At 35.6% G+C, this 15,947-nt stretch overlaps 1 protein-coding gene across 1 annotated transcript; it reads left to right on the forward strand.

The window, feature by feature from the left end:
* Positions 1-250: 250 nt before the first annotated feature.
* GPR141 (G protein-coupled receptor 141) lies at positions 251-2,699 on the forward strand. The gene has a single exon (XM_025985824.2). It carries the CDS (start codon positions 262-264, stop codon positions 1,165-1,167), a length of 906 nt encoding a protein of 301 aa, XP_025841609.1. The 5' UTR covers positions 251-261; the 3' UTR covers positions 1,168-2,699.
* Positions 2,700-15,947: the final 13,248 nt, after the last annotated feature.

Below are 15,947 nucleotides of genomic sequence, written 5' to 3' on the forward strand. Positions count from 1 at the left end.
CACATACACACACATCTCTGGGAGCCTCTCGATGAGGCCTCTAACTTATGAAAGCTTAAGAATCAATGACTTACTATGTTTTCAGTCTCGAGTATACAGATAGGCATATGACATAGTCTTTATTCTTAAGGTACTTAAAATTTATATCATATAAACAAATGACAAAATCACATTGCTAGTGCTAAGAAGGAGATAAGAACAAAGTTCTGAAGGTTTTTCAGTTTTATTGGAATTTCGTCTCTTTCAGGTGACTTCTGAAGTATGGCTGGCCACAACACTTCTTCCTGCAGTCCTATACTGACGCCCCATTTAACCACGCTCTACTTCATAGTACTCATTGGTGGGCTGGTGGGCATCATCTCCATTTTGTTCCTGCTGGTGAAAATGAACACCCGATCTGTAACTACCACAGTGGTTATTAACCTGGTAGTGGTCCACAGTGTTTTTCTGCTGACAGTGCCTTTTCGCTTGACGTATCTCATCAAGCACACCTGGATGTTTGGGTTGCCCTTCTGCAAATTTGTGAGTGCCATGCTACACATCCACATGTACCTTACATTCCTGTTCTACATGGTGATCCTGGTCATTAGGTACCTCATCTTCTTCAAGTACAAAGACAAAGTGGAATTCTACAGAAAACTGCATGCTGTGGCTGCCAGTACTGGCATGTGGCTGCTGGTGATTGTCATTGTGGTACCTGTGGTTGTTTCTCACTATGGAACTTACGAGGGGTATGATGAGCAACATTGTTTTAAATTCCACAAAGAACTTGATCGAGCATATGTGCAAGTCATCAACTATATGATAGTCACTACTGTCATAGCCATTGCAGTGATTCTCTTGGTCTTCCAGATCTTCATCATTATGTCAATGATGCGGAAGCTACGCCACTCCTTTCTATCCCACCAGGAGTTCTGGGCCCAGCTGAAAAACCTATTTTTTATAGGAGTCATCCTTGTTTGCTTCCTTCCCTATCAGTTTTTTAGGATCTATTACTTGTACACGGTGGCAAACTCAAGTGACTGTAACAATACTGTTGCATTTTATAATGAAATCTTCTTGAGTGTAACAGCAATTAGTTGCTTTGATTTGTTGCTCTTTGTTCTTGGAGGAAGCCATTGTAAGCAGAAGATAAGTGACCTATGGAATTGCCTCTTGTGCCGTTAGTTATAAACTACAGTATTCAGAATTACTTTATTTTGGGAGTAAAAATGGGCACAGAGAAGTAGGAAGGTGTATTTCCTTACTTGATTAAAAACCATGCCTTAATGTGGCCAAACAAAAAGACAATAAAATGCCAGAGCATTCATTCCAGTCTTTATTTAATCCCTACCATCTCTAAATGAGGCCTGAAGAGAGTCTAGTGATGTTCAGTCCACCTAGAGTTACAATACTGGATTATTTCCAATATAAAAGGTCTACTTGGCCCATCCAGGCACCATGGGTCTAATGGTCTCTGAGCTTCACCAGCTTATTTTTTTAGTTTCGTCAGTTTGAAACGTGGTCTTCTTTAGGCTTTAGATTAGATACAGCCCTTTTTTCATTCTACTTAACCTTAGGTAAGTTAATCCTGGTAATGAATCAGCCCCAAAGACACAAACTCTACTTGGCTAACCAGATAAGATGTCCATTCAACTCCCACCCTGACGAACAGTAGATAAAAGCTGAGAACAGAAAGAAACTTTTCTAGATTATCATAACTTTGGTGGGAAGTCACTTATCGAGAAATCAAGAGAAACAGAAGTCCTTGTGACCTTCTGCTATAACAAGGTTATCTAGATTTGACCTTTGAAAAGTCAAGCTTAATGACATGGGATCAACATCCTCAATAACTACAAAAATCATCTAAAAGCCTACTAAACATATATGAATAAGGGTGAAACTATAGGTTAAAGAATATTCCTGACCAATATGCTTCTAAGCATTGAATTCCTAGGGAAGTGATTGCATTTTTCCCTTCCGGCTTTTTCAGAAATCTCTAGATGTCCTGGGCCACAGTTAATTTAGATTTACCTTGCAAAGAGAAAGTTACACTTTTTAGAGTTTCTTTCTATCCTTAAATTTATGAGTCTTTAAAAAAATGAAAACAATATTCTTAAAAAAAGTTTTGAGAAATATATATAAAAATTACTGAGATCAGACTATGAGATTAGGCCACTAAATTGATACATAGGCTTGTGAGTTTTTTTCCCTTCTTGCCTATATTTTTACTATTTCCCTCAAAGTTTCATAATTTCAAAACTCTCTAAGAAAGTAATCCAGGTTCATATCTAATGCTTCAAAAAACCTAGAGCAATTTATGATAGAAATAGAAGAATAGAATGAATTAAGATAAAATTTTTTTCCCAGCAAAATAAATGTTCAGGTTTTAAAGACTTTTTTCGTAATTTGTTATACTCTATGGATCCACAGATTTATCAGATGAATAAGAAATATCCCTGTGAGTATAAGAAATATCCCTGTGAGTTTTTATGATCACTAAAATTACTGAGTCATAGAAATTAATTTTGAGGAAGAAAAAGAAGTAACAAGCTACATAGACTTGTTCTCCAAATTTTCCTGTTTTAAAATTTATCTATCCTTTTTTTAAAGTTATATTTTCTTTTTTCCTTATTTGTTTTCTTTTCCCATTTGTCCTTAGTTTTTTCTTTTCCTTTTGACTCATAGCATTTGTAAGAAAAATCTTAAGATCCATAGAAGTTTTAAGAAAATTTGTTACACTCATAAAATTTATAATAAAATAATAAAATATAATAAATATAGTATAGAAGGATATAAATAGTATATTAACATTTCTAAACAATAATTTATGGAAATTACATCAAATTTCTCCTTATATATCTGTGTCTTACTATCATAATATCTGTTAACTTGTAAGTTATATTATAATCTCTTCCATATTTTAAATATGTTGAGCTCAGACAATTATGATTTTCCCTGCATTATTACATATTATGACAAAGGGCTTATTTCTGTGGATCTCTAAGAAATATTACCAAATATAGAGATGCAATATTCCATAATATAAGATAATATATTCATCAATATTTAGAAAATAATTGGTAATTTTCAATGTGTCTGTTCATTGTCTCTAATTGCTAAGAAAATGAATCTCATGCAGGAGTGGGGGCATCACTGGCCTGTCAGGCCATTTTTGGATATCAAAATTATAAGAGTATACTACTGGCATTTTGTGGCTGGGGCCAGAGACTAGACATCTCGCCTTGCACACAACTCTGCATAGTAAATAATTATCAGGTCTTGCTGTGTATTTGAATGTTCTTCCAGACATTTATGAAGTGAAACGTATGCTCATAATAATTGTCAGGTTTTATTCAGTTTTCATAAACACATAGTATTTTTTGGTATGGTTTTAATTTTCTGAATTTTCCAGAAATGTAGCTGCTATGGATACTGAGGAAAGATTTTATCCTGTTTTCCTCAGAACTTTACTAACTTTACTAAGAAAAGTCTATTATTAATGTCAACACCATCTGTAGCATTCAAATGTAACATAACACATCTGTAAATAAGATTTGTAGTTGTTGTATTCAGGTGGGTACTAGATATAGATGACAGCATCAGACCGGCTGATTTGTCTCCTTTTGTGATCATGTCTGAGTATTTACACATTGAAATATATATTATTTTATTATAAGTAACTTTCTCTTTCATTTTTATGTTACAGTTAGAAATTATATATATAATACTATAGGAGGGTTATATTATCTATAAATTTTGTTTTAGAATGGTAAAAGTGTTACCAAATATTTGCAATAAAAAGTAAGATTTTGGGTCTGCAAACATTGAGACCACCTGGGCTAGCATAGTCAATTTAAAAGGGAGATTTGCCAATTATGACATTACGAACAGAAAAAATATTCCTATATTTTGGGAATACTTTTTTTTTTTTTTAAGAGAAAGAGAGTGTGCGAGCTCTTGGGGAGGGAGAGAGGAAGGAAGAGAATCTTAAATAGGCTTTAAGCTGAGCAAGGAGCCCCATGTGGGGCTCAATCTCACGACACTGAGATCATGACCCTGAGATCAGGACCTAAGCTGAATGTTTAACCAACTGAGACATCCAGGTACCTTTATTTTGGAAATATATAACCTCAGCTTGATTCAATTCTAAATTATTTCTTTTGTTTCTGTAATGATTAAAAGTGTAAATGCAACTTCCAAGAAAATGTACATGCAGGGTTTTTGTTGTTGGTTTTTTGTTTGTTTTTGATAAGACAAAGGCATTTCACTGAGCCTCACAACTCTCAAGTTGGCTCATGGTGAATATCTACCAGATTTTAAACCCAGGGATAATGACAATTTTTGAGGCCCAAACAGAAAGGTTGCTTCTGGCACCCATTAAAAAGCTTTCTACTCCACCCTGTTCATTTCTTAATTTTCCTCTGAAAGGGTCTTTGTGTTCCCTTCCTTCTTAACCTGACATAAATTAGGGAGAAAGAAACTATTTTACTTGTTGGTGAAACGAGCTTTGTGTGGAATGATTCAAGAAGTGGTGAAAATCCTCAAATCCTCATCTAATCCTCCTCAAGGGGACTGCCATTAAAACTGCATTCCTAGGGTAATAAATCAGTTGTGAAGGGGGGCACTGAGCCAAGATGTTCTCAGTCATCAACTCTTGAATGGGAAGTCAGTGAGGTAAAACTGTGAAGTTGTCATTTCTTAGACTACACAGATTTTGCCCACTTAATGTCTAATAAGATGAAGCACAGACCAAGGACTCACACTTACAGGGGGGTGGTAGGAACAAAGAAATTCTCTGTGATAGGGGCTGATTACAGCACTTTGAAAATAGGTGGTCACAAAAACCCTATGGTAAACAGACACAGTAATGGTGGATTTGCTTGGATAATGCTGAGAAAGCTCTAAAGATCTAAAAAGGCATCCACAGATATCAGACACTAGGCATCAGCTGGACTCTGAGAACTGTGGTCATGGCATGGTTGAGCCTATTTCTGTAACAGAATGAGCATGCTAGGTATTTGACAAGAGAGAACTTGCAAAAAAATGAGCAAGTCCTATTACCTGAAGGAGTAAATGTATTGTCTGAAACTTCCAGAGATTAGGAGCTGGGCCCTAATATCAAAATGTATCAGCTGGAGGCTTCAACATGGGACATATTGTAAAAGCCCAGTGGTTAGCATCAGGCATCATATTTTAGGTATGATTAGCAGTGGGGTCAGGATGGAGAGGTGGGGAAAGATGCTGAAACTGCTAAAAGCCTTATGCTTTAGGCTCAGTTTTAGCCTTCAGATTGAGAAGAATCTGGACAACCAGCAGAAGCTATGGTGGACAGAAGCCTGGGTCTGAGGATAAGTAGATGAGAGCAAGAGGGGCCTGCGTGAGCCTTAGCTAGAAGTTCTGAGCAAGCAAGGGACACAGGAAGATGTTGAGCTCTTGGAAAGCGGACAGGGCAAGGAAGGTGACACTTAAGACAGTTTTCAACAGCAAATGAGAGGATGCTGGGTACCATTGTTTTACTGAATTTTGTCCTAGTATTTTGTCATTAAAAATGAGTGGTTTTTTTTTTTTTAATTTTTTATTTATTTATGATAGTCACAGAGAGAGAGAGAGAGGCAGAGACACAGGCGGAGGGAGAAGCAGGCTCCATGCGCCGGGAGCCTGATGTGGGATTCGATCCCGGGTCTCCAGGATCGCGCCCTGGGCCAAAGGCAGGCGCCAAACCGCTGCGCCACCCAGGGATCCCAAAAATGAGTGGTTTTTTTAAAAAAAAAAAAGAAGAAAAGAAAAAAAAAAGAAAGAAAAGAAAAAATGAGTGGTTTCTTGAAAAACTGAAAGCTTTTCCTCTAAGATCAAAAATAAGACAAAGATGTCTACTCTTATGACTTTTATTCAACATAGTATTAGAAGTCCAAGTCAGAACAATTATAAGGTAAAGCAACAACAACAAAAGATAAAAGCATCCAAAGTAAAAAGAAGTGAATTTGTCTCTATTTGTAGATGACATGATATTATATATAGAGGCAACAACATATTCTATATAGAAAACCCTAAATATCACCAAAACACTATTGTAATAAAGGAATTCATTAAAGTTACAAGATACAAAAATCAATATTCAAAAATCAGTTTTCTATCTACTATCTAGATATCTACTATCTAGTTTCTAGGCATTTCTATCTATTATCAACAAGGTATCAGAAAAAGAAATTAAGAAAAAAGTACCATTTATAATTGAAAAAGCATAAAATACTTAGGAATAAACTTAACTTGGCAGCCAGGGTGGCTCAGCTGTTTAGCACCGCCTTCAGCCCAGGGCATGATCCTGGAGACCTGGGATCGAGTCCCACGTCAGGCTCGCTGCATGGAGCCTGCTTCTTCCTCTGCCTGTGTCTTTGCTTCTCTCTCTCTCTCTCTCTGCCTCTCATAAATAAATAAAACCTTAAATTTTTTAAAGATTATTATAATCTTAAAAAATTTATAATATTATTATATTTCAAAATTTAACCAAGAGGTAAAAGGGCTGAACAATGAAAATTCTAAGATATTGATGAAAGATACTGAAGAAGATTCATGGAAAGATATCCCATGCTCATGGATTAGAAGAATTATTATTGTTAAAATGTCCATACCACTGAAAGCAATCTACTGATTCAATGCAAAATCAAAATTCCAATGTCATTTGTCACAGAAATGGAAAAAAAAAATCCTAAAATTTGTATGGAACTACAGGAGATCCCAAATAGACAAAGGAATCTTGAGAAAGAAGAACCAAGCTGGAGGTATCATACTTCCTGATTTCAAACTATATTACAAAGTTATAGTAATCAAAACAGTATAATATTGGCATAAAAACAGACCCATAGATCAATGGAAAGAAAAGAGAGCCCAGAAATAAACCAATGCATATATAGTCAATTACTTTATGACAAAGGAGGGACGCCTGGGTGGCTCAGTGGTTGAGCACCAGCCTTCGGCTCAGAGCATAGTCCCGGAGTCCTGGGATGGAGTCCCACATTGGGCTCTCTGGAGCCTGCTTCCCCCTCTGCCTAGGTCTCTGTATCTCTCATGAATAAATAAATAAAATCTCAAAAGGAAAAAGAAGAAAAGACTTTATGGCAAAGGAGCCAAGAATATACAATAGGGAAAGGGTAGTCTCCTCAATAAATGGCTGGGAAAACTGGACTGCCACACGCAAAATAATGAAATGGAACCCTTACCTTATGTCATGTGCAAAAATAACCTTAAAATGGATTAAAGACTTACATTTAAAATCTGAAACCATAAAAATCTTAGAAGAAAACAAGGAGTAAGCTCCTTGACCTTGGTCTTGGCAATGATTTTTTTGGATTTGACACCCAAAGTAAAGGTAATAAATGCAAAAATATGTAGGAATACATCAAATTAAAAGGCATCTGTACGGTGAAGGAATACGGTGAAGGAAACCATCAACAAAATGAAATGACAACTTACCAAATAAAATATTGGCAATAACATAGCCAATAAGGGGTTAATGTCCAAAATATGTAAAGAACATACAGCTCAATAGCAAAACTCCAAACAATCTGATTAAAAATGGCAAAGGAACTAAGTAGGTATTTTTCCAGTTAGGACTTACAAATGGCCACAGGTACACGAAAAGATGGTCAATGTCACTAATCATCACAGAAATGCAAAAACCAAAACCACAAAATGAGATACTACTTCACACTGTTAGAATGGCTATCACCAAAAAGAGAAGAGATAACAAATATTGGTAAGGATGTGGAGTGCACTTTTGGTGGAATGTTAATTGGTAGAGCCACTATGGAAAACAGTATGAAGTCTCCTCGAAAAATTAAAAATAGAACTATCATATGTTCCAGCAATCTAATTTCTGGGTATATATCCAAAGAAATTGAAAACAAGTTCTTGATGAGATTTCTGTACTCCCATGTTCACTGCAGCATTATTCACAATAGACAAGATATGAAAAAAGCATAAGTGTTCACCAATTGATAAATGGATAAAGAAGATATACACAGTTGACTCGAACAAAATGGGCTTGAATTGGGTAGGTCCACTTATACACAAATTATTTTCAATAAATACACAACAGTTCTATAAATAAATGTATTTTCCTTATGGTGTCAACATTTTCTTTTTTCTAGCTTTTTATAAGAATACACACACACACATATATATACATATAAAGCATGTACAGAATACATTTACCAACTTTTTATGTTATTATTAAGGCTTCCAAGTTGCTAGTAGGTTATTAGTATTAAGTTTTGGGGGAGTCAAAACTTATACATGCATTTTCGACTATATGGAAGGTTAGTACCCCAAACCCTGCATTGTTCAAGGTTCAACTGTGTGTGTTTGTATGTGTATGTATGATACCATATATGGTATGTAGAACCAAAAACAAACAAACAAAAAAGTCAAAGTTGTAGAAGCAGAGAGTAGAATGGTGGTTATCAGAGGCTGGGATGGTGGAGAAATTGGGAGATGTTGGGTTAAAAGGTACAAAGCTGTAGTTTTGTAGGATGAGCAAGTTTAGAAATCTAATGTACAGGCATGATGACTATATTTAATTTTGTTTTGGACACTGGAAATATGCTAAAGTGATTTCAAGTGCGCTCCCCCCAACTATGGTAACTATGTGAGGAGAAATGTTAATTAGCTCAACTGTAGTAATCATTCCACTATGAATATATGTATCAAATCAGCATGTTATACACTTTAAATGTGCTTAATTAAAAAAAAATCTTTTAATGAGGGGTACCTGGCTGTCTCAGTTCGTAAAGAGTACAATTCTTGATCTCAGTGTTGTGACTTCAAGTGCCATGTTAGGTGTAGTGGCCACTTAAAATCTTTGGGGTACCTGGGTGGTTCAGTCATTTAAATGGCCAACTCTTGGTTTGATCAGGTAATGATCTCAGGGTAGTGAGATGGAGCCCCAAGTCTGGCTCCTCCCGCAGTGGGGAGTCTGCTTTAGGATTTTCTCTCTCCCTCGACTCCCTCAACCCCTGCTCTAAAATAAATAAATAAATCTTTAAAAAAGTCTTTGAAAAATAAAACTAAAACATCTTTTAATGATATTAGCTTTTACCTTCCGTCATATTGAAAATACTATCAATACAGAAGTTTACAAAGGCAAAAAGGCAGATGTTTTCTTTATTTTAACACTAGATGGCAGCCCAAAGTAACAAATTGTATCTGCTTTTCAAAGCTTAGAACTTGAGTTTTAAGGTTAATTTACTTAAAAGCAGGAGGTGGGAGAGAAGAGAAAATGAAGTAAAAATAACAAATTTTTAATAAAAGAATAATAAATTTTGGTGTTTTCAGAACTCTGCACTAGATTCTAAGGTTTTTTTTTTTAAATATATTCCATAGTAACTTTGTTTTCTTGTGTTAAATAGGCTGAGAAACTTAAAATATATCTCTAGCAATAAGAGCAAAAATAATTCTGAAAGCAAGTATTTTTTTACTTAGCTCATATTTAGAGACTTTTGTACTTTAATAATGGTTTGTTGCAACTAACTTTTTGATCCTAAATTAAATTGATTCTTACAAATAATGTGTAGAGTACACCATTGCCTCTATAAAGGATCGGGATTTTGGTGACCTGTTTCTGTTTTGTTTTGTTTTGTTGTGAATGCTTGCAACATTTGAATGCTTTTAAGATAGGGTTTCAGGAAACTTCCCTAAATTTGAAATCTTGAAAAGTTTGGAGTTTATGAGGAACAAACCAATATATTACTTAAGTCTTCCCCTCCAATGACCAGCCTTTGACTAGCTTTCAGAAACCTTTATTCTTCTGACTTGTAGACAGTGTGATGAGACATTTCTCTAGCCACTAGGATGTAATTTATGACTGCTGAAATCTACATCAGAAAAAGAAAATCCAGGGAAGAGAAAGCAAGTTAAGATTTATCCTTTCTGCCACAAGAATAAATAAATATATGGTGTCCACTGGGTGCCAAGTAGAGAAGTATTCATGAGAAATACATATTGTGATTTCTAATATGAAAAAGTTGGTGGTGGTTGTTTTAATAATTTCAAGCTTTCAGAAAAATTTCCAATAGAATATAAATATCTTCTTTTTCCCGAACCATTTCAGGATAAGTTGCTGACCTGTTACCCCATCACTTCTTAATATTTTAGTGAGATTTCCCACAAACAAGGACTGTTTCTCCTACAAATCATTATACGAGCTTACAAATCAGGAAGTTAACATTGGTTCATGACTACTATCTAATCCACAGACCCCATTTAACTGTCACATTTCTTTTGTCTCCTTTACTCTGGAATAGTTTTTTGGTCATTCCTTATTTTCTATGACTTTGACACAAACTAGTTTTTTTTTTTTTTTTTTTTTTTTTTTTGTAGTTTATCTCTTACTTTGGGTTTGCCTCATGATTAGATTCATACTATGTATCTTTGGTAGTAATACCACAGAAGTGATTTTGTTTTCTTATTATATTTCATTACCATTAGGCGGTCCACAATTCTGACTTGTCCCATTACTGATAAAATTCACTTTGGTCTTTTGATTTTTTTTTTTTTTAAAGATTTGAGAGCACAAGAACATGCAAACAGGACTAGGGGCAGAGGGAGAAGGAGAGGGAGAAAGAGAGGGAGAAGGAGAGAAGTAGACTCCCCACTGAGCATGGAGCCTAGTATGGGGGTTCAATCTCACGACACTGAGATCATGACCCGAGCAGAATCCAGAGTTCAACACTTATTTAACTGAGCCACCCAGGTGCCCTGGCCCTTGATTAAGGTGGTGTTTGCCAGATTTCTACACTGTGAAATCTTTTTTTTTTCTCTTTGTAATTAAGTGTTTTGTGGGAGCTATTTTGGATCTATGTGTAATCATATTCCTCATCAAACACTGGCCAACTCTCATGGAAATATGTTCAATATCACTAGCATTCAAAGAAAAGCAAATAAGATAACAAAACGTTTTTATCATAAGATTTTTTAACAGTTGATAATATCTTTTGATTGTGAGAGTAAAAGTCACTTTTATTGGAGAGCAATTTGGAAATATCTATAGGAGTTTTAACAGTACCCACCTCTTAGTATAGCAATTCTACATATCTGTCCTTAAGAAATCCACACATGCACAAAGATACAGGATGTATACAGCAAGGATATATAGAGTGGGGGCACACTGCACCATTATTTATATTACCATAAAGTCATAAAGGAACTAAATGTCTTCAAGTGGGATGATTAATTATTAAGTTATGGTATATCTGTGTTTTGGAATTCTATGAATTAAAAATAGAGGTGTATGTTTTGACTCAGAAGAAAACCTCCCTACTATTAAGAGGAAAAAGCAAGTTGTTTCTTTCTCCATATCTCATGTTGTATGCACACAATCAGACTTTAAGCAGATCCTGACAAAAAATATCCCAAATCTAACTACTTCTTAGCGCCATTATCACTCTGTGCCATCAAGGTCCAGCAAGAAACAGGTACCTCATTAAAGCTCGGTAATTTGAGAGTGTATTGAAGATGTACTGTTTAAAGGTACAAGTAGAGTTAGCAAACTCAACAAGAGATGGTATGAAATCTCAGGGTTAGCAACAGTTCAGAGCCCTCATTAGCCTACGTTTGAAGGGGTGAATGGTAGATGTCATAGAACCTAGAAAGAATAAAAATTTGAAGAGGGCAACCTGGGAGGAGCTAGGGGTAGAGGAACACACCAATTTCTGTGACTCTGCAGGAAGTGAGCCAGGACAATAGGTACTCTCCTTACTCTCTTCCTGCCCTCCAATTTCTGCCAGAGTCCCCCACTGGCAAAATCAAACCAGCCTCCTAGGTACACAAAACACCATGGAGAAGCAAACAGAAAATATCTGAAAGACATCCTAATCCAAGGCCCTATCTTTTTTTTTGCCATAGCTTCCTAAATGCTCTTAACTGCTCTCAGGGCTTTCTTATTTGCCCTTGTGCTGTCATTTATGCAGCAGTTGAAGGAATATTTTATTTCTCTGCTCAAAACTTTTTAATGGCTTCTTATCACACAGTAAAATCCAAAGCTACGGCCATTTTTCTAGCATCGTGGTGATGATTCCTTAGGTCACTTCCAATTCACAGGTCTTCTTGCTATTCTTTGAAATATCAATCAAGTTTTAGTCTCAAGATTTTACACTTGGTATTCCTGACTGAAACACTCTCTACCCAGATATTTCCATGGTTTTCCCCTCTATTTCATTTACATTTTGCCTAAAGTGTCACCTCGGAGTTCCTGGCTGGCTCAGTTGGTAGAGCATACGACTCTTGATCTCAGTGTTGTGAGTTTGAACTTCATGTTGAGCACACTGATTACTTAAAAAAAAAAAAAAAAAAGTATCTAAAAACAAAAAAAAAAGTGTCACATTTCCAGAAAGACCTTCACTGAACATCCCACCAAAAATGTGTTCCTATTATAATGTATTCCATAGCTTGCTTTATTTTTCTTCATACTATTTCTTCCTCTCATGCATTGTATAATACATTCATTTGAAATTTTAAAATCATTTTCTCTCTTCAAATTGAATGTAAGCCTCAAGAGAACAGGAATTTTTTTTTCTGGTTTGTTTATTGTTGCAAACTAGGAATATAGAAGTTTTTTAAGGCAATATATGCTCATTAAATGTTGATAAAGGAATGAATGACTAAATGAATCCTTCAGGGTATGGGAGGGAGCAATAACTTCCACAATGCATAGGGATAATCTATAATATATCTTTTGATATATACATAAATAACCAGAAATAACAGCTTTTATTATGGCTTTTATTGCCTTACAACATAATCATAAGCCATGGAACAATTTGGTCTGCTCAGTAAGTAAAATCTCTCTATAATTTACTAGCTTTAAGAGATAAGATAGCTTTTCTACTCACTTGCCAACAACAGTTGTCAAATACAAGTCACTTTATTACTGACAGAGGCCTTTGTGTATCCTGAGAAATGAACACTTTCCAAAACAGTGATTATTATGAACTTTATGTAACCACTGAGCTTTAGGGAAGATATGATTTACTATTTATAAGTCATATTCTTTAAAAAGTCTACTCTGTATTTAATTACTTTTGTTAAGGCAATAGGAAAATAACAATTGCCCTTTTGAGCTAAAAACAAGGCTGGAAGTTTAAGTCATTCGATTGTTTCCTTTTAATGGGTATGTGAGCCAGTTTACTTTCTCTTATTTTCTTCAGAGACCTGAGCATTTTTGATAGTATCACTTTAAAGCTAAAGAAAAAGAGCTAACTTATAGAAACGTGTCATTTATTGAAGGCTTATAATGATTTTTAATATGCCCCAAGGAGAAGCTTCTTTAATAACTATTTCTCTACATTTTTTAAGGAGAATGATTCTTGCATGAAATAGAATCAATGACTTTAGATATTGATTGTATTTTCTGTTGCTATGTAATTATTCTTCATTAAAGAATAAAAAGGAAGATTAAAAACTCACAATAGACATATTCAATTATTTTATATACACTTTCTAATTAAGTTTTCACCAAGCCAAATTAGGATGGACTTTTATTGAAAGTAATTTATGATCCAGGATGTTGTTTAAAAAGCACCAGAGATTTGATTAAATTTAGCAGTCATTCTTTTTATATGTTCACCTTTGTTATATTGTTTATGATCTTATTGGCTAAAGCAGTTGCAAAGCACAGACTAACCTTAAATTATGTTGGAGGCTCCACAGGCATCCAGCATAAAGCTTTTAGTGCTCCAGTAGGAGATGATTCTCTCTGGAAGTGAATCCTCTATTACAGATTCATTCAATCATAGAGATTTGTTTCAAAGCATCCTGAAATCTGAGCTAGCCCACTATGTTTACCAGCCCAAACCCCCCAAAGCCCAACTCTTGCATTACAACTCAAATATTTCATTATACATGATGTTTTTTCTCTTCAGGATGACCAGAAATCAGAAAGTCCTATTCATTACAGTATCTTACACATAAAATCAAGTCTTTACTGGCTGAAGACCAGAAATAGTTAATAACTTTAAACTGAAATAACTATGTTGGCAAGAAATTTCATAAACTCTAGAAACTGTATTCCCATCTTAGCACTGTGTAGGAGAACAAAATTGCTTAGGATATACCACTTAGTATGGCAGATTTGATGGTGGCATTTTCCCAGGTTCTTTCTCAACTAACCAGGAATATCACATATGTCTTTACAAATCCAGATAGTAGGGATGTTTGCCATCATTTATTTTATAGTCATTTTTCTGGTTTTCTTCTGTGAAACAATCCTAAAACTTGGTGGTTTAAAACAATAAGCATTTTGTTACATTTCAAAATTGCATTGGTTGGGTATCTGGGCATGGTTTGGCTTCTTCTGTTCCATACGGCATTGACTAAGTCATTTAATCGCATTCAGCTGGCAGACTGGCTGGCCTGGAGGGTTCAAGATGGCTTCACTTACATGTCTGGTGCTTTGGTAGGCATGGCCAAAATGCTACGCTCATAATATTGACTGAAGCATCTTCACATGGCTTCTAGAACATGGTAAGCTTCCTATACTGTAACTGGTTTCCCCAAAATAGAGTGTTGTAAGAGGCCCAGGCAGAAACTGCAAGGCTTTTTATGATCTAGCTTTGGAAGTCCCAGAATATCGCTTCACACTTTATTCATTAAGCAAGTCACTAAGGCCAGCCCAGATTCAAGAGGAGGAATAGGTTCTATATTCTACTACCTGATGGGAGTATGACACGCTTGACATGCTCCCTGTAGGGAGGAGGAAAAATGATGATAGCCGTCTACCATCATAAGAGTATTAGAATCCTGATGACTATGGACCCATGCTATGCAGTGCATCACCAAATGATTACTTACCAAAAGAAAAGTTATCTTTAAAATGATGCAATTTGGGGCAGCCCTGGTGGCTCAGTGGTTTAGCGCCGCCTTCAGCCCAAGGTGTGATCTTGAAGACCTGGGATCGAGTCCCACATCAGGTTCCCAGCATGGAGTTGACTTATCCCTCTGCCTGTGTCTCTGCCTCTCTCTCTCTCTGTGTCTCATGAATAAATAAATAAAATCTTTTAAAAAAAGAAAAATAAAATGATGCAATTTGTAGCAACCGTGATCTTTTTCAATTCTAGGTCTGAAATATTTCGAAGTATTTTTGATAGCTATATTGAATTATTCTAGCCAACCTGAAGGTATCCAAGACCAACATGATCTGAGTTTCCCTTCATATTAGTTTTCATCCGAGGTATAGTTTTGACTGTTTGCCAAATAAAATGTGAAATATTTCAGGTAAACATATATGCAGAAAAACACAGTGCCCTACAAATTAGAGGTTAATAGCAAACCATACCATCTTGAGCCAGCAAGTTATACAGGTTACCACTAGGGTCTTACTTTCCCACATGTAAAAGAGTTTAAAGATGATACTTAACTCAGGGGTCAATCAATAACAGGAATAAAATAAGGGATAGATATCATTACAAGTTCTACAGACATCGAAAAGATAATAACAGGGTATTATGAATAGCCATATGCCGATAAATTTGATAACTTAGATGAAGTGAACAAAGTCTTTGAAAAAACAACTTTCTAATATAAACAGAAGATCAAAAAGAAAATCTGAATATCCTTGTTTCTATTTTAAAAATTGGGGCAAAAAAAAATTTGGGCAGCCCCGGTGGCCCAGCGGTTTAGCGCCACCTTTGGCCCGGGGTGTGATCCTGGACACCCAGGATTGAATCCCACATTGGGATCCCTGCATGGAGCCTGCTTCTCCCTCTGCCTGTGTCTCTGCCTCTCTCTCTCTCTCTCTCTCTCTCTCTCTCAGTGTCTCATGAATAAATAAATAAAATCTTAAAAAAAAATAAAAATTGGAATTGTTCTCAGAAACCTCTTTACACAAAAACCCTCCAGGCCTAGGTGATTTTGCTACCAAACATTTAAGGAAGAAAATGAGATAATCCATGGTCAAAATTTTCAATCCTCTAAAT

This window comes from Vulpes vulpes, chromosome 7, assembly GCF_048418805.1.
Source record: "Vulpes vulpes isolate BD-2025 chromosome 7, VulVul3, whole genome shotgun sequence".
Classification (NCBI taxonomy): domain Eukaryota; kingdom Metazoa; phylum Chordata; class Mammalia; order Carnivora; family Canidae; genus Vulpes; species Vulpes vulpes.

Excerpts from the sequence above, each read along its gene's own strand:
- GPR141 (XM_025985824.2), top strand. The coding sequence starts at position 262 with ATGGCTGGCCACAACACTTCTTCCTGCAGTCCTATACTGACGCCCCAT.